The following is a 19,350-nucleotide window of genomic DNA, read 5'->3' on the forward strand; positions in this document are numbered from 1 at the left end:
TGGGGGCCCCTGCCCTGCCCCACACTTGCAGGGCTCTCCCCGAGGCCTGGGGGCCCCTGCCCTGCCCCACACTTGCACAGCTCTCCCCGAGGCCTGGGGGCCCCTGCCCTGCCCCACCGGCTGAAGGGAGCCCACACTTGCACAGCTCTCCCCGAGGCCTGGGGGCCCCTGCCCTGCCCCACCGGCTGAAGGGAGCCCACACTTGCAGGGCTCTCCCCGAGGCCTGGGGGCCCCTGCCCTGCCCCACCGGCTGAAGGGAGCCCACACTTGCAGGGCTCTCCCCGAGGCCTGGGGGCCCCTGCCCTGCCCCACCGGCTGAAGGGAGCCCACACTTGCACAGCTCTCCCCGAGGCCTGGGGGCCCCTGCCCTGCCCCACACTTGCAGGGCTCTCCCCGTCCCTGGTGGCTGCGAACGGCTCCGCTCCCAGGCGGGGAGCAGGTTAAAGGGAGGGCAGGGCAGGCCCACCTCTCCTCTGGGAAGCTTCCGGCCACTGAAAGCCCAGTGGGCTTGGAGGATGCAGGAGGCAGGCTGGGGGGAGGGGGAGCAGACAAGGGGCCAAAACAAAGCTGACCGCAGGGTCCGAGCAGAACCCAAGGGAGCCCGGCGGGACCAGAGGCCTCTGCTCCTGGCTGCCGGCCCCCCGCTTCCCATCTGGGGGACGGAAGTCACTTCCCAGACCCCGGGGAGGGGGGGACCCAGCTGTCGGGCCATCTGCTCCGAAGAGGGCAGACAGTGAGGCCGGCAGCAGGGTGAGGAGTGCGGAGCCGCAAACCAGGGCAGAGCCGGGCTGAGCTCGCTGTCAGGGGGCGGCGGCCTGGCAGAGGCGCCCCCCCACGAAGTGAGCTTGCCCTGGCCTGGGTGCAGCCGGCTCCAGGGGAGGGGCCGGGTCCTGTCTGGGGCCCCCTGGGTGCTGTGACTCCGCAGCAGTGCCACTGGGACCCTCGCACGCCGCCCAGTAGCAAGAGGACAATCTACTGCAGTGCCACACACAGGTGCAGCCCCCTGCACCCCCCCAGCCCCCACGCCCCCTGCCTGCGAGCTGCCCGGGCCCCTCAAAGTGCACTCAGCTTCCTGACACCTGCTGTGGCTCTGGGGGGGCCTCCCTATAGGATGGGGCCAGGTGAGGCCTCGGGGCCAGGTGAGGCCTCGGGGCCTGCGGCTCTGCTTGCAAGAGGGAACTTGAACTTGGAGGCCTGCCCTCCACCACACCACTCCATCACGGAGGGGTCAGCATAACTGGCGGATCACAACACTGTTTTCTTAGCACAGCTGCCCAGAGGGGTCTCCGGCTGGAGGAGCTCAGAGCTATGAGACATTCCCCTCCCCACTCCCCATCCTCCCCTCCCCTCCACCACCCCTCCTCTTCCTCTCCCTCCCCCTCACCCTCCTCTGAAGGGTGGCCCCTCAGGCCTCAGCTGGTCTGCACGTCAGGGCCTCTGTGTGTGGCAATCCTGGCCCAGATGCCCGGGGCTGCCCGAATGTGCCCAGCAGGTGCTCCAGGCCCCTGGAGGGAGCGGCAAGCCCCCCCCCCCAGCCGCAGGAATTCACTTTAGAAGCAGCAACAAACAGGTGGCTTACAGGGCTTGGCCCACTCTGTGACGGCACTGGACCTGGCCCGGAATCGGTGGGACGCCCTCACCCCCAGCTGCACCAGGCCCCCAACCTCCCTCTAACGTGGGGAGCCCCAGACGGGAGTTCAGCAGGCAGTGTTGTTTAAACAACAGCCAAAGGCTCGGAGAACTGGCCAGAGGGGCCACAGCTGCCCTGGCCACGCCCTACCTGCCCGTCAGACCCCGCCCCCAGAAGGGGAGGGTTGGGGGAGGACAGGACCAGCCAGGAGGAAGCCCTGCTCTCCAGATCCTGCCCTGCACCTCAGGAGCCCGGACACAAAGACAGAGCCCAGGCACCTCCTCCTCCTGCCCGCGCTCGGCCGGCCATCGCCCACCGCGGCCCCACTGTGTGCCCAGGCACCTCCTCCTCCTGCCCGCGCTCGGCCGGCCATCGTCCACCGCGGCCCCACTGTGTACCCAGGCACCTCCTCCTCCTGCCCACGCTCGGCTGGCCGGCCATCGCCAACCGTGGCCCCACTGTGTGCCCAGGCACCTCCTCCTCAGGCCTGCGCTGGGCTGGCCGGCCATCGCCCACCGCGGCCCCACTGTGTGCCCAGGCACCTCCTCCTCCTGCCCGCGCTCGGCTGGCCGGCCATCGCCCACCGCGGCCCCACTGTGTGCCCAGGCACCTCCTCCTCCTGCCCGCGCTCGGCCGGCCATCGCCCACCGCGGCCCCACTGTGTGCCCAGGCACCTCCTCCTCCTGCCCGCGCTCGGCCGGCCATCGCCCACCGCGGCCCTACTGTGTGCCCAGGCACCTCCTCCTCCTGCCCGCGCTCGGCCGGCCATCGCCCACCGCAGCCCCACTGTGTGCCCAGGCACCAGCAGGTGCTATCAGATAAAACACCTGTAGGAGATGCAGCCCAGAGGAATCTGCGAACAGAGGCCTGGCACCGGCCAAGAATAGCAGGCAGCAGCCGCACTGTGGGGTGGGGGGGTGCTGGGGCTTGAAGAAAGGGAGAAGCAGGAAGAGACCCGCTCCCTCCTGCGATCCCTTCAAAGGCCGTCCAGAGCCCCAGAGCTCCAGGTGAGCAGGCACAGGAAGCTCCTGCCCCCAGGCCCGGGCACCGCAGGCCAGCGGCTAGGGAACCCCGAGCAGCTGCCCGCCCCAGCCCGCCCCAGCCGGCGTCCTGCGCTCCGGAAGCCCCAGCCAGCCACTGGCCATCCAGCAAGGCCTCCAGGACATCCCCTGGGAGGCTGCAGCTCCCTCTGGAAAAACTCAGAGATCACAGGGAAGGGGGGCGGACAGAGGAAGCCACGGCCGGGTCAGGGCGCGGCCACTCACGCGTCTCCCCAAAGGCCCCAGCCGACCCCACCCCGTCTGAAGACGCCACAAGGAGGTCTCCCCTTAAAGCAAAGCCAGGCTCCGGGAGGGGCCCTGGGCGCAACCTGCCCCCGCCCCCGCCCAGCTCCGCAGGTTACCGCCTGTCCTCCAGCGCCCGGCCCTGGAGGGAGCCCCTTCCGTGGCCCCCCAAGGCGGGCTGTGGGGGGGCCTCCCCTTCCCTCCATCTCAGAGAGCCCCGGGGTGGGGGCGGCCAGCGAGCGCCGCTGCCCTCCCTCCCCCCCTCCCCCAGGCTCACTCCAGCACCCGGCTGCCTTCAAAGCCGGCGGAGGATTGAAGAGAGACCGCTAACCGGCCCGCTGGGGAATCATCTTTCAGAATTAAATTCGTCTCGTCTGGCTCCCCGACCCTCACTTCCTGCAGGCTCGGCGCGCACGTGTTGAACACACAAACCAGCTCCGCGCGCCCGTCGGGGCCCCCAGACCCCAGGAGGCGGTGGGGAGGAAGTGGGAGCGCGCGGGCCCCCTCCTGCCCGCCCCAGCCCGGCTCCCCGGCCAGACCCTGCCCGGCAGGGGGCTCAGACGCCTCACCTCCCTCCAGTCTGCAGGGCGCGCGGAGGGGAGGGGCCCCCAGACCCAACCCGGGATCCTGGCGTCGCGACCACCCCCTCCGCGTCAGCCCATTGTTCCCGGGGCCCGGGGACAAAGCCCCGGAGCGCCGCGGGCCGGGGTCTGCGGACGTGTACTCACATGCTGGGCTGCAGCGGGAGCAGGGGCCGCGCCGGGGCGCCCGCGGACGCCGCGGGGAGCAGCAGCACCAGCGCCAGGGCCACCGCGCGCCCCGCCGCCCCGGCCTCCGCGGGCACAGGCATCGTGCGCGCGGCCTCGCGCGGGGTCCGTCCCCGGTCCCGCTCACAGGGGGCCCCGGAGGCCCGCGGCAGCCGCCGCCTCCACGTGCACCATGGCCGAGAGGGCGCACGGAGCGCAGCCCACGGGTGCCGGCGCCGCGTCCGGGGAGCCTTTAGTCCCTGCAGGTGCGGGGGCTCCGGCTTCCCGCCCGCCCCGCGCGCCTGGGTCCGCCGGGCGGGACACTGGCCTGGAGAGCCGAGCAGAGTGCGGGAATCCCGCCCCGCTGCCGCAACGCCCCCGACCCCGACCCTCTCCCCGGCCCCGCCCCCGGCCCCGCCCCAGCCTCCGCCCCGTCGAGTCTCGACCCCGTCCCGGCCCCGCCCACGGACCCGCCCCGCGAGCCCCTGCCCCGCCCAGGCGCCCACTCCGGCCTCCCCTTAGCGAGGGCTGGAAGTCCCGGTTCCCGTCCGACCCGAGCGCAGGGGCCCCCGCGCACCCAGCAAACCGGCGCCGGCCTCCTAGCTTCCTGAGCCCACCGCGAGGACGCCTCGGCCCCTCCCTCGCTGCCCCTGCCTGCTCCTCTTGGTGCACCCACCTCGTGGGTCACCAACAGCTCTGGCCTTCGCAGCCCGTTTCCGCGCGGTGCGCTGGGCCGTGGCCAGGGGCGGGTGGCTGCGGGGGAGGGCCCTGTCTGGGTTACACCTGGCGTAGGTTTGGAAGGGACCTGCCCCAGGGGCCGGACCAGGAGACCCAGGGGCTGCAGGCACTTTCTGAAGAATGGCGGAGGGAGGGTCTGGGCGGGGCCCTTCCTGGTCACCCGTCTCCCAGGGGAGTGGCCAGCCCCTCCTGCCTGTGCCTTCCAGCTCCATCGAGGGGTAGAGACCCCACCCACTCAGGTGCGGGAGTGCAATGGAGATGCAGCTGTGCCCCCACACCCGAGCCCCCCACACTGCCGTGACCTGAGGGTCGTCTTAGTGGGCGGGGCTGTCAGGCCAGCTCGCTGTGGCCCCTGCCTTGTAGAGGTGGACCCCACGTCCCCGCGTGTCAGCTGCACAGCTTGGAGCTGCACGTGGGGCTGGCTCCCGGGCCAGGCTCAGCTCTGCACTCTGCTGCCTGCACAGCCCAGGGACCCGGGGAGGCATCACAGGTGTCCCAGGTCCAGGCTGACGCCCCTGCCTGCAGATACCCCACACACAGCTCCAGTCGGCTCTCCCTGACCCCGGCTCCCCCTCTGCCCCCACCCCCCACCCCCCACAGGCTGGTGTCACAGTGTCCCCTGCTCCGCCCCCAAGTACTGAGAGCCTGCACCCAAAAATCCTCCCAGCCCAGAGCCCCTGTCCTGGGCTGTTTAGGGCCTGGCTGGGGGAGCCTCCCTTCACTGTCTGGTGGGTGCTAGTTCTGGGCAGTGTTGAAATTTTCCATTTATAGGCGCCGTGGCTCACTAGGCTAATCCTCCGCCTTGCGGCGCCGGCACACCGGGTTCTAGTCCCGGTCGGGGTGCCGGATTCTATCCCGGTTGCTCCTCTTCCAGGCCAGCTCTCTGCTGTGGCCAGGGAGTGCAGTGGAGGATGGCCCAAGTGCTTGGGCCCTGCACCCCATGGGAGACCAGGAGAAGCACCTGGCTCCTGCCATTGGATCAGCGCGGTGTGCCAGCCGCAGCGTGCCTACCGCGGCGGCCATTGGAGAGTGAACCAACGGCAAAAGGAAGACCTTTCTCTCTGTCTCTCTCTCACTGTCCACTCTGCCTGTCAAAAATTTTTTAAAAAAATTTTAAAAAAAAGAAATTTTCCACTTATTTTCATTTGATTTGATAGGCAGAGAGATGGAGCCCGTGCTGTGGTGTAGTGGGCTAAACCTCCACCGGTGGTGCCAGCACCCCGTAGAGGCTCCAGCTCATGTCCCGGCTGCTCTCCTTCTGATCCAGCTCCCTGCCAATGCACCTGGGAGAGCAGTGGAAGATGAGCACCCACGTGGGCAACCAGGAGGAAGCTCCTGGCTCCTGGCTTCAGATCGGTTCAGCCCTGGCCATGGCAGCCATCTGGGGAGGGGACCAACAGATGGAAGACCTCTCTCTCTGTCTGTTACTCTGCTTCTCAAATAAATAAATACATCTTTAAAAAAGAAAAGAAAAGAAGAAAGGCAGGGAGGCGATAGAGGGAGATATTCCAAGTGCTTGTCCACTCCCCAATGCCCGCACAGTCAGGCCAAAGTGAGGAACCCGGAACCCGGAACTCAGTCCAGGTCTCCCACATGGCAATGAGAAGGGGTGCTGCCAATCTTACAGAACCACATCACATCGCCAGCACCCCCACACCCGCTCCCTGCTGGAAAGGACCCCTCAGCCCTGGCTCTGCCGGCCTCACAGCAAGTCTGCCTCTTCCTGCTCCTGCCCGGTGAGGAGTCCTGGGCAGGTGCCAGGTGGGTGGGCCGGCAGGTGGGGAGAGGACAGGTGCCAGGGGGCGGCCGGCAGGTGGGGAGAGGACAGGTGCCAGGAGGTGGCCGGCAGGTGGGGAGTCCTGGGCAGGTGCCAGGTGGGTGGGTGCCGGCAGGTGGGGAGAGGACAGGTGCCAGGGGGCGGCCAGCAGGTGGGGAGAGGACAGGTGCCAGGTGGGTGGGCGCTGGCAGGTGGGGAGAGGACAGGTGCCAGGGGGCGGCCGGCAGGTGGGGAGAGGACAGGTGCCAGGTGGGTGGGCCGGCAGGTGGGGAGAGGACAGGTGCCAGGTGGGTGGGCCGGCAGGTGGGGAGTCCTGGGCAGGTGCCAGGTGGGGAGAGCACAGGTGCTTCCTGCTGCCAGTCTCTGTGATGAAGACACCTGCTTACCTCCCCCAGGGCCCACCTGGCCTTTTCCCAGGAGTCCGTGCACAGAGGGGAGCCCACACAGGCAGGCTCTGGTCTTCCGCGTTCCCCAGTTATCATGCTTAGGCACAGGTGTGGACGGGTGAAACTCACCAGGAGCACGAGCGCTCCTCTCAGCACAGGCATGCAGGGAGCAAGGCCCCAGCCCCGCCCCAGCCCCGGCACCTGCTGTCTGAAGGCTGGCGTGCTCCTGCTCAGACCGCTGGCTGCCACCGGGAGGGAGTCCAGAGCTGAGACCTGGTCACTTGTTTTCAAAGGAGGATTTTCATTCATTGACTGGTTGACTTGGGAGAGAGAGCTCTCAGTTGCTGGTTCCCCAAATGTCTACAATGGCTGGGCTGGGCCAGGCAGAAGCCAGGAGCCAGGGACTCGGTCCAGGTCTCCCACGTGGGTGGCAGGGACTAGAAACATACAAAATCACTACCTGCCCTCCAGGTCTGAGTCAGCGGGAAGCCGGAGCCAGAGCCGCGGTTCGATTCCCACCCCGGCACCCGACACGGGGTGCGGGCGCCCGGCCAGGCACCTGCCGCTGTGGGTGTTTCTCCCGTTTTCAGAGCAGTTTCCGCAGAGCATACAGGTCTCAGTCACAGCAGAACACAGCCGGTGCCTCCCGCACACGTCTCCCTAGAAGGGTCACGGTCAGTGGGGCCAATACGGTGGTGTCGCTGGCCTGTGGCTCAGCTGTCACGGTTACGGATGCTGACTCACCGCGCAGGTCTCTGTCTGCCCTCCTGCACCGGCGCGGGGCCACAGTGCCTGCCCCCAGCCTCACTCACCGCAGCTCCCTGCCAGCCCCCCCCCCCCGGGACTCACAGAAGGTACACTGTATTTGAAAGTCAGAGTTACACAGACAGAGGAGAGGCAGGGAGAGACAGAGAGAGAGGTCTTCCATCCAATGGTTCACTCCCCAGATGGCTGCAATGGCCGGAGCTGCGTCGATCTGAACCATGAGCCAGGAGCTTCCTCCAGGTCTCCCACGCAGGGGCAGGGGCCCAAGGACTCAGGCCATCCTCCACTGCTGTCCCAGGCCACAGCAGGGAGCTGGATTGGAAGTGGAGCAGCCGGGACTCGAACCAGCGCTCATATGGGATGCTGGCACTGCAGGCGGTGGCTTTAACCCACTACATCACAGCGCCGGCTCCCCAGGCTTTTTCTTTTAAGATTTATTTATTCATTTGAAAGGAGAGGCTCTTCCCCCACCCCTCACGGGTCTGTTAATTGCAAATGCCTTAAACATAAGCCTTGGAAACTTTGGAAAGTGCAGGGACTATAGGGTGGCGGGGCACGCTCCGACCATCCCAGGAAGCACCACGGCCGGACTGCTGAGGGCGCTGCCCTCTTGTGGGGGACTCCGGGGTAGCCTGGATCTCGAATCCCGGCCCAAAGCCCCTGGTGGGTGGCAGGAACCCGGACACTTGGCCATCACCGCACTTCCTCCAGCGTCCCCGGCGGGCCCCTTCTCCGCCCTCCAGGCCGCACAGGCCTGCAGGTGGCACCGCGTCACGTGGGCTCGGGTGCGGTCTGGAGGCCCCTGCTCCCACATCTGGCGGACGGCTGCTCCAGCGTTCGGGAAAGGCATCGCTGGGAGACGCTGCTTCGCGCCGCCTGTGCCTTATTCTTCACTGGAAATAATCAGACAGCCGCCGGCGGGGGAAGAACAACAGGGGAGGGGCAGAGTCGGTCCACGGCCCGGCCGATAATTCCTGGTGCTAATTTCCAAAGCAAACCGCCGGGCCTCCTCGCTGGGGCCCGGCCCCTCCTGCCTGCGGCCGACTCCAGGGCGCCCAGAGCCGGGAGCGAGCCCCGCGGAGGGAAACTCGAAACAGCCGTGAACGCTCCCGGGACAGTGTCTCCGTCAGGCCAGAGGCCCGGCTGCTGTCCCGTCCGATGCTTCCTAATGCTTTTCCTGACCGGACAGCGAGCCCGTGATTCATGCCAACGCCGTCAGCAGGTGCCCACGGCCGTCCCTGGGGTCAGCGCTCGGAGCGGCGCCCAGGTCTCTGCACACACGCCCGCTGGGAGGCCTCTGTAAACCCAGCACAGTTCTGGGAGAGCCGGAGACAGCAAAACCTCGCGCCTGAAACCCTGCACCAGGAACCTACAAGACTCAGGGAGAAGGCCCCGGGCAGCTGAGGTCCATCTCCAGCTCGGGCAGCAGAAGCACCTGGACACACCACTTCCGGCTCCCAGGTCTGGGGGTTCACATCTGAGACGGGGCGGCGGCAGCGGCCCCAGCTGGCCCCTCTGTGTCTCCCTAGGGGGCCGTGGGAGTCACGCCCTGGGCGTCCAACAACAGCCCCAGCCAATCTGATGGCGACCCCAGGCCCCGCCTACCAGCTGCCCCTTGCTGTGGTTGGCAGGAGACCTTGGTGGCCACGCCCTGGACACGTGGGCTTCCAGGGACGCCATGGCCATTTCTAAACGTTGGAATTTGCCCCAGAAGAGAAACGAACGTGGAAGGGCCAATGCGCGGTGAACGTAGCGAGCCACGTGACGCAGCCCAAGCATGGCGGGCAGGACCCAGGGTTCTGGGGCCGAGGGCCTGGGCCTGAGCCCCCGCCCTGACCGGCCGCCCAGCCTGGATGGGCTGCTCTGTTCCGCTCAGGTAAGGAGTCGGCCAGGGGCCGCAGAAGCGGCCGCAGGAGAGGTGACCACACCTCCCCCACAGCTGCACCAGCACAAGCCCAGAACACTGGACATGGCCCCGGCCATGGTGACATCACCCGGCGGACACTCCCACTCCCATCATGCACCTGACACCATGGCACTTGTGACACTTCCTTAAAAAAAAGCCAGAAAATGGGCAGTCACCAAATTCCTGGAAAATTCCATCCAAAGCCCCCACTCCCCCCCCCCCGGTGCCCCCGACCACAGAACGGGCCGGCCCGACGCTCCGGGGCGGGGGGACGCCCCCGAGGGTGTGCTTCTCTTGCTGAACATCGCCCCCACTGCTGACCCCGCCCTGCATCTGGTCTGAATTCTCTTGTGTGCTGGAGACTGGAACCTGGACCCCCGGCCCCAGCACTCCGGGGCTTGGCGTCCTCGAGGGTGAAGTGGGTACGGCGCGGCCCTGCGCGAGTGACCGAGCGCCACTGAACGCTCGGCCCTGGCCCACCCTCCCCTTCGCTGTGGGCAGAGCACGGGGGCAGCAGGGCCTGGACACGGGGGACACGGCCCAGGGGTGCTGTCTGACGTCGGCCGGCGCCAAGCCCAGGGAGCTACAGTTGTGTCGGCAGCAGGCCAGCTGTCGGGGCCATGACCGTGTGGAGCTGACGGGCGCCCCGCACACGAGCCGGCGTCCCAGGCCCCAGGCCCTGCACACGTGACCGGAGCTGGACAGAAGCTCCTCCTTCCACACACCCTGAAGTGAGGGCAGCGGCGGGGGCTGCACCGGGCGAGGTCCCCGGGAGAGGGCGGTGGAGAGGACCGAGGCGGCAGCCACGGGAGTTGTGCGTCTTCCAGCTGAACGCGCGGACACCCGGAGCCAGCAGCAGCCGGGAGGCCCGGAGCAGGGCCTCGCTGGGCTTCCGGAAGGCGCCACGTGCAGCACCCTGGTCTCAGCCACCCCGGTGCTGCAGGAAACCAACAGCCAAGCCTGGGAGGAAGTGGCCGGCCCACAGGGTGCCTGGCTGTCCGTCCACGCTGGGGCAGCCTCCTTGGGAAGCCGAGCTGGGGCCCTGTGGAGCCAGGGAGATGTGGATTTGGGGGCCACAGAGCCGGGGACACCCGCAGGGCCGTGCAGTCCCCTAGCTTCTCGGGGCCAAGGCAGTGTGCGCCCAGCCCGGGCCCCTCACCAGCCAGGATGACCAGGCGAGGACGGGTGCCCCAGTCCTAGACGACCTCCTCCCCCTAACATGAACCTGATCTCTCCCGGCCTCCTGCTGGCTCCCACTCACGGGGGAAGCCCACCCACAAGGCCAGGCTGCGTCACGTGGGCCCTGCAGCTCTCGGCCAGCCGTGGGCAGACCCCAGGGGAGCAGCAGGTGCAGGCAGGGCAGAGGTACCCTCTAGGCCGGCACTCAGTCCTCCAGCCTGCACCTGGGCCCCAGGCCAAGCTGTGTGGACGTTGGGATGCCGGCTCCCCACGTCCCATGGCCCACCTCGCCCCGTCTGCCCCGGAGGACGTGGCTCTGCCAAGCCCAGAATGAAAGATGACCTCAGCCGCAGCCCAGCCCAAGGAGGAGGGAGGCCAGGGGACGCTCCTGGGGCGTGGCCCGAGGTGCAGCCGCCTCTGGAGGGCGCAAGACCCCTGCGTGGGGGACCCCCCCCCCCCGGCTGGGACCTCTCTCCCAGGACCACCCACGGCCCCCATGGCCGCCCGTCAGGAACAGATGTCAACGAGGGGACCACTGGCTTTGTGAGACGCTAACCCACAACGTCTGGAAATTAAGATAAGGTTTTAGGGGGATAAGACAGCAAGGACTTCACGTGGGGCTTGAGCGCTCCGGTCGAAGGCAGCGCCTGGGCGACGCCGCCACCTGCTGACGGATGTGGGAACAGCCTTCTAGAGCTCCAGGAAGGAGCTCCCAGGTCTGGGGAGCCCCCGGCCAGACCCCGGCCACAAGCAGGAATGCACCCTGGCCCAGCCCGTGTGTGGGTGGAGAGCAAGGATCTCAGCTGCAACTGTGCCCCCACCCCCCAAACACTGCCTTTCAGCTCCAGCCCCCGGCCCCTGGGCTGCGGGCGGTAAGGATGACGTGGGGGTGGGGACTCCCCGGATCTCACTGTCACTCACAGGCAGAGGACAGGGGACGCACAGCAGCAGCAGGAGCCCCCCGGGGGTCTCGGAGGGAGCTGCCCCATGGACTTCCAGCTTCCAGGGCCCCCGGCCTCCCCAGGGCTTGCTGGGGCGTCCACTCCCAAGCTCCCACCTCGGTCACTGCCCCCTGCCCCCAGACTCCAGGCCCAGCTCCGCTCCTGTGCATGGCCCCCAGCTGTTTGGGGCCACCAGCCGAGCCCCTACCCAGCCTCAGTCGCCCATCCCTTCACAGGACGCCCGCCTGCAGGTGCCCTGGTGACCAGGGGTCACTCCCGCCGCCTTGCTGGGTGTTACTGGCGCTGGGTGGGGTGGGGTCTCGTCTTCATGCAAGGAAGAGTTCACGCACGAGACAGAGAGCAGTGGTCAGCAGGGCAGCAAGGTTTAATGGGGTCGGGCGTCCGTCAGAACAGCGGGGACAGAACCCGAGAGAGAGAGAGAGAGAGAGAGAGAGAGAGAGAGAGAGAGAGAGAGGGAGGCAGTGCCCACTCGGCCTGGGGACAGCAAGGTCACATGGTTTAGTGGAGAGAATGCACCTGGCAGGCCAGGCGGGCGCTCAGCAGAGCTGACAGCTGAGCTGTGTTCTCACTGGGCTGATCGGGGAAGGGGTCCAGTTCTTCCTGCCGCGTCTCCTCCCCCTCCTCCTCCCCCCCCCCCCCCAGGGCTAGGGATGCTGAGTGGGGGTCAGTGACTTCCTCCCCGGGCTCCCTGCTCAGCGCTGTGGGACTGGGGAGCCCACCTGCTGCAGGCAGAGGAGCCGCCCCCAGGGCAGGCTGTGGGGTTCCATTGTCCGTGTGATCAGGCCGGGGACCCACGTGGTGCTGAGGGGAGAGGGTTCCCCTGGGGGGCTTCCCCGGGGGAGGGCTGAGGCCACTGTTTGGTCATGGGGTCTGGCAGGACTTTGCAGGGTGAGACCCTGGGCTGCTTCCGGGGGGAGCGTCTGCGGATGCCTTGTTCCCCACCCCCGCCCCTCTCTTACACACAGGCGGATGGTTGACTCCTGCCTAGCAGGTGCACTGCCTGCCCCGTCTCTCAGGCCCTTGTGCAGGGGGCACCTCGGGGACACTGACCAGACGGCTCGCTGGCATCCCCAGGGGGTACTGGGGCTCGGGACCCCTGCACGGCTTTGCCCGGGGAAGCGTCCTCCCTCCCCCAGCCAGGCGCTCCCCACAGGTCTGCTTGCGAGAGGGACCCCCGCCCTGCCCAGCGCAGGGGTGGCACCGGCAGTGGCCTCCCAGGGCCGCAGCAGCCGCCTCAGCCGGCCCCGGCGGGTCTGGAGCGCGTTGTCCTGCACACTCTACTCATCAGAACGCGGGCTTCCCGGGAGCGAAGTCCTGAGGCCACTGCAGCGCCCGCGCATCCCGGCGAGGCTGGCACCGGCCACCGCCGTCGTCACGTACCACGAGGGCACAGCTGTGCCAGCGCCTCCAACCGGCGCCTTCCGCTGTGGCCTGCACACGAGCGGGCGCTCAGACCGGGGGGCCTCGTGCCGGGGAAGCAGCTCTGCAAGTGGAAGCCCAAGGCACCACGCGTGTGCAAGGGGCCAGCAGAGAGGGCACACGCACATGCACACGCCAGGGGTCAGAGGGCACATGCACATGCACAGAGCACACGCCGGGGGTCAGAGCGCACACGCACAGAGCACACGCCGGGGGTCAGAGCGCACACGCACAGAGCACACGCCGGGGGTCAGAGGGCACACGCACACGCACAGAGCATGCGCCGGGGGTCAGAGGGCACACGCACACGCACAGAGCACACGCAGGGGGTCAGAGGGCACACACGTGCACACGTGCTCAGAGTAGCACACGCCGGGGTCAGAGAGCACACACACACACGCACAGAGCACACGCCGGGGGTCAGAGGGCACACACGTGCACACGTGCTCAGAGTAGCACACGCCGGGGTCAGAGAGCACACACACACACGCACACACACGGGATCACACAGGAGGCACACGCTCATGTATGCACACACAATGGCAGGGACACAGCAGTGGACATTAGGGCCGCGAGGTCCCTGGGCGCTGACGGGGCACAGCGGCGCTGGGGTGGGGGCGGTGGCCCAGAGGACAGGGCAGTCCCGCCCCTCAGCACCAGTGGGGGCGGCGGCAGTGACGTCACAGGGGCCGTGCACTCAGGGCGCCCGAACCTGCGTGTGGCGCTCCCTCCCAGGGGGCCGCGGAGCGGGGGCGCAGCGCCGTTTCCACCCGTTTCCACCAAACCCGTGGGTGCGCTCCCTGCGGCCCCACATGCCCGCGCGCACCCCCAGGGGCACAAGACCCCCCAAGAGCACGCACACCCAGGTGCACACGCCCCTCCCACCAGCACATGCCCCTTCGCGCACACGCCCCTCCCACGCACCTCCCCCCGCGCATACGCCCCTCCCACGCACACTCCCCCCGCGCGCACACGCCCCTCACACGCCCCCAGGTGCACACGCCCCTCCCACGCAGACTCCCCCTCCCACGCGGACTCCCCCCACGCGCACTCCCCCCACGCGCACACGCCCCTCACACGTCCCCAGGTGCACACGCCCCTCCCACGCGCACACGCCCCCGGCCCCGCTCCAGCACGCAGGAGGACCTCGGGCGAACTGAGCGGGCGGCGCTCGTCCCTCCCGGCCGGGCCGCGGTTCTCGGCCCCGGCAGCTCCGCCCCCAGCCGGCCGCGTCTCCCTGGCAACCGCCCCGGCCCCACCCACTTCCCCGCCCCCGTGTAAACAGGAAGTGGGTCCGAGCGTGGAGGCCGCTTCCGGCGCAGCGAGGGGCGGGAGCGATTGTGACCGGCGTCGGGGCGGAACCAATCGTGGAGGATGGCTGGAGAAGAGCCAATCGCGAGCGGCTACTGGCGCGGGCGGGGGTGGGGTTGGGGGGCGGGGCTGGAGAGCTGGGGCCAATCGTGATGGCCCTCTCGGGGGTGGGCGGGCCGCGGCGGGGCTGACGGCCGGGCGGCGGCGGCGGCGGCTGCGGTCACGGCGACGGCGGCCGCGTCGGGATCAGGTGCGGGGCCCAGGACCCGGACGGGGCCGGGGGCGGGCGCGGCCATGCTGCAGCTGCGGGACTCGGTGGACTCCGCGGGCACGAGCCCCACGGCCGTGCTGGCGGCCGGCGAGGAGGTCGGGGCGAGCGGCGGCCCGGGCGGGGGGCGCCCGGGGGCCGGCTCGCCTCTGCGCCAGACGCTGTGGCCGCTGAGCGTCCACGACCCCACGCGCCGCGCCCGCGTCAAGGAGTACTTCGTGTTCCGGGTGAGGGCGGGCGCGCGGCGGCGCGGGGGCGGGCTGGGCCGCGGGCCGGGCGGGGAGTGACCGCTGCCCGCGCCCGGCGCAGCCCGGCACCATCGAGCAGGCGGTGGAGGAGATCCGCGTGGTGGTCCGGCCCGTGGAGGACGGCGACATCCAGGGAGTGTGGCTGCTGACCGAGTGAGCGGGGCGGGGGGCGGGGGGGCAGGGGCCGGGGTCGGGGCGAGGGGGCGAGGGGTGGGGCGGGACGGAGCTGGGGCCGGGGGCGGGGCGGGGGGCGGGGCCGGGGTCGAGGGGCAGGTCGGCTCCGGCCCCGCCCCGCGCGACCACTGTCCGCTCGCAGGGTGGACCACTGGAACAACGAGAAGGAGCGGCTGGTGCTGGTCACGCAGCGGTCGCTGCTCGTCTGTAAGTACGACTTCGTCAGCCTGCAGTGCCAGCAGGTGGTCCGGGTGGCGCTCAGCGCGGTGGACACCATCTCGTGGGGCGAGTTCCAGTTCCCCCCCAAGTCGCTCAACAGGTCAGTCCGCGGGGAGAGGCCAGGCCCGGGAGTGGGCCTTGGCCTCCCGCCCTCGGCCTGCCCCACGGCCGTGGGTCTGCCGCGCAGGGGCGTGGGCGGAGGCAGCGGGGGGCGTGAGGGTTCGCTTGGGTCATGGTGCGTGGAGCCGGCGGGCGCCGGGAAGCCCTCTGTCCTCTCCCGCGGGCGGAGCCGCCCTGGCATCCAGCGGGCTGCGGTTCCTGTCTGAACGAGGTGTGATTGACAGCTGTCACTAAGGGTTTTCTCCTGTCTTGGTTGAGTGACAGAAACGCAAATTCAGGAGCGGGCCCAAAGAGTCCAGCCGCGGCCGGCCGGTGTTTAATGAAGACCTGAGGACCGGGGAGTGACCTGGCCTCTGGTTACTGGGGAGTGACGGGGGCCGCCCTTCGTGCTGTCCATGCTGAGCGAGGGGAAAGCTGAGCGGGAGCTTCCCCGGTGCCCCAAGGCTGAGCTCCTGGGCCTGGGGGCTCCCGGTGCCCCGAGTCTGTGCCCTGGACCTGGGGGCTCCCCAGCACCCCGAGTCTGAGCTCCTGGGCCTGGGGGGCTCCCGGTGCCCCGAGTCTGTGCCCTGGACCTAGGAGCTCCCTGGTGCCCCGAGTCTGAGTTCCTGGACATGGGGGCTCCCCGGCACCCCGAGTCTGTGCCCTGTACCTAGGAGCTCCCCAGCGCCCCGAGTCTGTGCCCTGGACCTAGGGGCTCCCCAGCGCCCCGAGTCTGTGCCCTTGACCTGGGGGCTCCCCGGCACCCCGAGTCTGTGCCCTGGACCTAGGGGCTCCCCAGCACCCCGAGTCTGAGCTCCTGGGCCTGGGGGGCTCCCGGCACCCCGAGTCTGTGCCCTGGACCTAGGAGCTCCCCGGCGCCCCGAGTCTGAGTTCCTGGACATGGGGGCTCCCCGGCACCCCGAGTCTGTGCCCTGGACCTGGGGGCTCCTGGTGCCCCGAGTCTGTGCCCTGGGCCTGGGGGGCTCCTGGTGCCCCGAATCTGTGCCCTGGACCTGGGGGCTCCCCAGCGCCCCGAGTCTGAATTCCTGGACATGGGGGCTCCCCGGCACCCCGAGTCTGTGCCCTGGACCTAGGAGCTCCCCAGCGCCCCGAGTCTGTGCCCTGGGCCTAGGGGCTCCCCAGCGCCCCAAGTCTGTGCCCTGGACCTAGGAGCTCCCCGGCGCCCCGAGTCTGTGCCCCGGGCCTGGGGGCTCCCCAGCGCCCCAAGTCTGTGCCCTGGACCTAGGGGCTCCCCAGCGCCCCGAGTCTGAGTTCCTGGACATGGGGGCTCCCCGGCACCCCGAGTCTGTGCCCTGGACCTGGGGGCTCCTGGTGCCCCGAGTCTGTGCCCTGGGCCTGGGGGGCTCCTGGTGCCCCGAATCTGTGCCCTGGACCTGGGGGCTCCCCAGCGCCCCGAGTCTGAATTCCTGGACATGGGGGCTCCCCGGCACCCCGAGTCTGTGCCCTGGACCTAGGAGCTCCCCAGCGCCCCGAGTCTGTGCCCTGGGCCTAGGGGCTCCCCAGCGCCCCAAGTCTGTGCCCTGGACCTAGGAGCTCCCCGGCGCCCCGAGTCTGTGCCCTGGGCCTGGGGGCTCCCCAGCGCCCCAAGTCTGTGCCCTGGACCTAGGAGCTCCCCGGCGCCCCAAGTCTGTGCCCTGGACCTAGGGGCTCCCCAGCGCCCCGAGTCTGAGTTCCTGGACATGGGGGCTCCCCGGCACCCCGAGTCTGTGCCCTGGACCTAGGAGCTCCCCGAGTCTGTGCCCTGGACCTAGGGAATCCCCAGCGCCCCAAGTCTGTGCCCTGGACATGGGGGCTCCCGGCGCCCCGAGGCCGTGCTGGTGGAGCCTGCCGGGCCCGGAGGCCTGGGGCTGCGCCGGCTCTCAGGCGGCCTCCCTGTCCTCACCCCTCAGGCGAGAAGGCCTGGGGATCCGAATCCAGTGGGACAAGCAGAGTCGGCCATCGTTCATCAACAGGTGGAACCCCTGGTCCACCAACGTGCCGTACACCACCTTCATAGAGCACCCGATGGCCGGCGTGGACGAGAAGACGGCCTCCCTGTGCCAGGTGAGCGGCAGCGAGCGCGGGGGGGGCGGGGCTTCAAAGGATGGGGGGAGACAGAGGGAGAGGGAGATGGGGTGGGGGGAGGGAGAGACGGGGGGGTCCTAGCCCCTGGTTTGCTACCAGCTGCTACAGCAGTCAGGCCTGGGGCAGGAGCTCTGCCGGGTCCCACGTGGGTGGCAGGAACCCACGTGCCGGGGCCACTTTGCGCTGCCTCCCAGCACGTGAGCAAGAAGCCGGATTGGGGCCTGGAGCAGCCGGGGCTCAGAGCAGGGGCTTGCGTTCGGGACGTGGGCTTCCCTAGCGGCGGCTCAGTGCATGTACCAGCACTTTGTTTTGTTTTTGTTTGATTTTACTTATTTGAGAGGTAGAGTTAGAGAGGCAGAGGCAGAGAGGAGGGGAGGGAGGAGTCTTCCATCCGCTGGTTCACTGCCCACATGGCCAGAGCTGCGCCCGTCGGGAGCCAGGAGCTTCTTCCGGGTCTCCCCCGTGGGTGCAGGGCCCAGCGCTTGGCCACCACTGCCGCTCCCAGGCTGCGCGTGAGCAGGGACTCAAACCCAGGCCTCTGACTCGGGATGTGGGCGTCCCAGCGGGGGTCTTCGGTGTCTTAATTGTTGTACCAGACACCCGCCCTGAGCTTGTTCTAAAAATCCCGGTGGCTACGCGTGAGTGGCCGTGCGGGCTGCCAGCTGCCACTGAACGTGGCTCTGACGGCGCGAGGGAGGCCGTCGGTCTGGACGCGCGCCAGGGGCGGGAGATGCAGCCCCGGGGCCGCAGCGGAGCCCAGGGCCTGGCTGGGCCCCGGCACTGCTGTTGGGAAGTGGAGACCTGCAGGTCAGGCCCCCGGCGTGGGGGGCCCAGCTGGGAGCGGGCCGGGTCCTTGGCCTCAGTCACGCTGCGTGTTCTCTCGAAGCTGGAGAGCTTCAAGACGCTGCTCATCCAGGCCGTGAAGGAGGCGCAGAGGCAGAGCCCGGTGCCCGGCCAGGGCAGCGGCGTGCTGGTGCTGGAGCGGCCGCTGCTCATCGAGACCTACGTGGGGCTCATGTCCTTCATCAACAACGAGGCCAAGCTGGGCTACTCCATGAGCCGCGGCAAGATCGGCTTCTAGGCGGCCGCTCCCGGGCTGGGGGGCACGCGGGGACCCCGCAGCCGCAGGGATCTAAGCGGGTTAGAGTGAGTGGGGTCTGTGCGTTTAGTCCATGTTGGACGCTCGGCAACAGGAGCTACAGCAAAAGCCAAGGACCAGGCTGTCTGTGCTGCTGGGCCCGCCCCGCCCCCACGCGGCATGCTGCCCCCTGCGACCCCTGCCGCCCACGCCCGCCCACGCGCGCTTCAGCCCGGAGAGGAGCGGCCGCGCCTGCCCAGTGCCTGCAGTGCGAATGTTTACAGTTGTGTCCGGTGTTGTATTTTGGACTTCGTGCATTTTGTGAGAGCTGAGCACAGATGCGGCTGTGTCCCCGCCTCCCGGCTCCGCGGTGGGGACGCCGAAGTGCCCCGACAGCCGACAGCCGCAGGCCTCACAGGCACAGCTCTGTGCCGGCGTCTTGGTGGTGGTCTTGCTCAGCAGGGAGCCGGGCTTTGCTTTTCCAGAACGCTCTGTCCCTCAGGCCCTGGCACGGCCCCGCCCGCGGCTTGTGTGACCTCAGCGCCGGCCCCCAGCCTCCCCCGCTCCTCACGGTCTTGCGGCTTCACCCCGCACGCACGAGCCCAGCACGGGGGCCGCCGGAGGGCCCAGCCGGCGCTCACCGTCGTTCAGTAAAGATGTTTGGAACCAAATGGGCGCTGTTCCTTCTTTGACGTCACCGTCCGAGTGGCCGCGCTCCGCCCTGCACCAGCTGAACCCAGGGTGGGGTGTCCGGGGGTGCCCGGGGTCTCCTGCGTGCAGCCAGGGTGGAGACCTGGGATTCTGCTCCCAAACGGGACGGGAAGCCCCAGTGGGAGTGGTGTGGCAGGGACTCAGCCAGCTGCTGGGGGCCCGCTGCCGGCCACAGAGGGATGCCCAGGTGGGGGGACCCCTCCACAGGTGCCCCGCCCATGTCCGGAATCCTGCAGGGCCTTAAAGCCGGGGCTCCAAGGCAGACCCAGAGTCAGTCCTGGGGGGGAGGCGGCCCTGGCCCTGCCGCTCTTCCCTGGGACAGGAACCCTAGCCGGGAAAGCTCCCCGGGACCCCGGCTTTGAGGAA

General features: G+C 69.1%; 1 protein-coding gene across 1 annotated transcript; it reads left to right on the forward strand.

The window, feature by feature from the left end:
* Nucleotides 1-14,367: 14,367 nt before the first annotated feature.
* TPRG1L (tumor protein p63 regulated 1 like) lies at nt 14,368-19,040 on the forward strand. Its single transcript, XM_062190327.1, has 5 exons — nt 14,368-14,597; nt 14,680-14,771; nt 14,935-15,111; nt 17,021-17,174; nt 18,082-19,040. Exons 1-5 carry the CDS (start codon nt 14,397-14,399, stop codon nt 18,274-18,276), a joined length of 819 nt encoding a protein of 272 aa, XP_062046311.1. The 5' UTR covers nt 14,368-14,396; the 3' UTR covers nt 18,277-19,040.
* Nucleotides 19,041-19,350: the final 310 nt, after the last annotated feature.

This window comes from Lepus europaeus, chromosome 5 (genome assembly GCF_033115175.1).
Source record: "Lepus europaeus isolate LE1 chromosome 5, mLepTim1.pri, whole genome shotgun sequence".
NCBI classification, from domain to species: Eukaryota; Metazoa; Chordata; class Mammalia; order Lagomorpha; family Leporidae; genus Lepus; species Lepus europaeus.

Coding starts and splice junctions, on each gene's coding strand:
- TPRG1L (XM_062190327.1), top strand. CDS start 14,397: ATGCTGCAGCTGCGGGACTCGGTGGACTCCGCGGGCACGAGCCCCACG. Junction 14,772..14,934: donor GGAGTGTGGCTGCTGACCGA/GTGAGCGGGGCG, acceptor GTCCGCTCGCAG/GGTGGACCACTGGAACAACG. Junction 15,112..17,020: donor CCCCCCAAGTCGCTCAACAG/GTCAGTCCGCGG, acceptor CTCACCCCTCAG/GCGAGAAGGCCTGGGGATCC.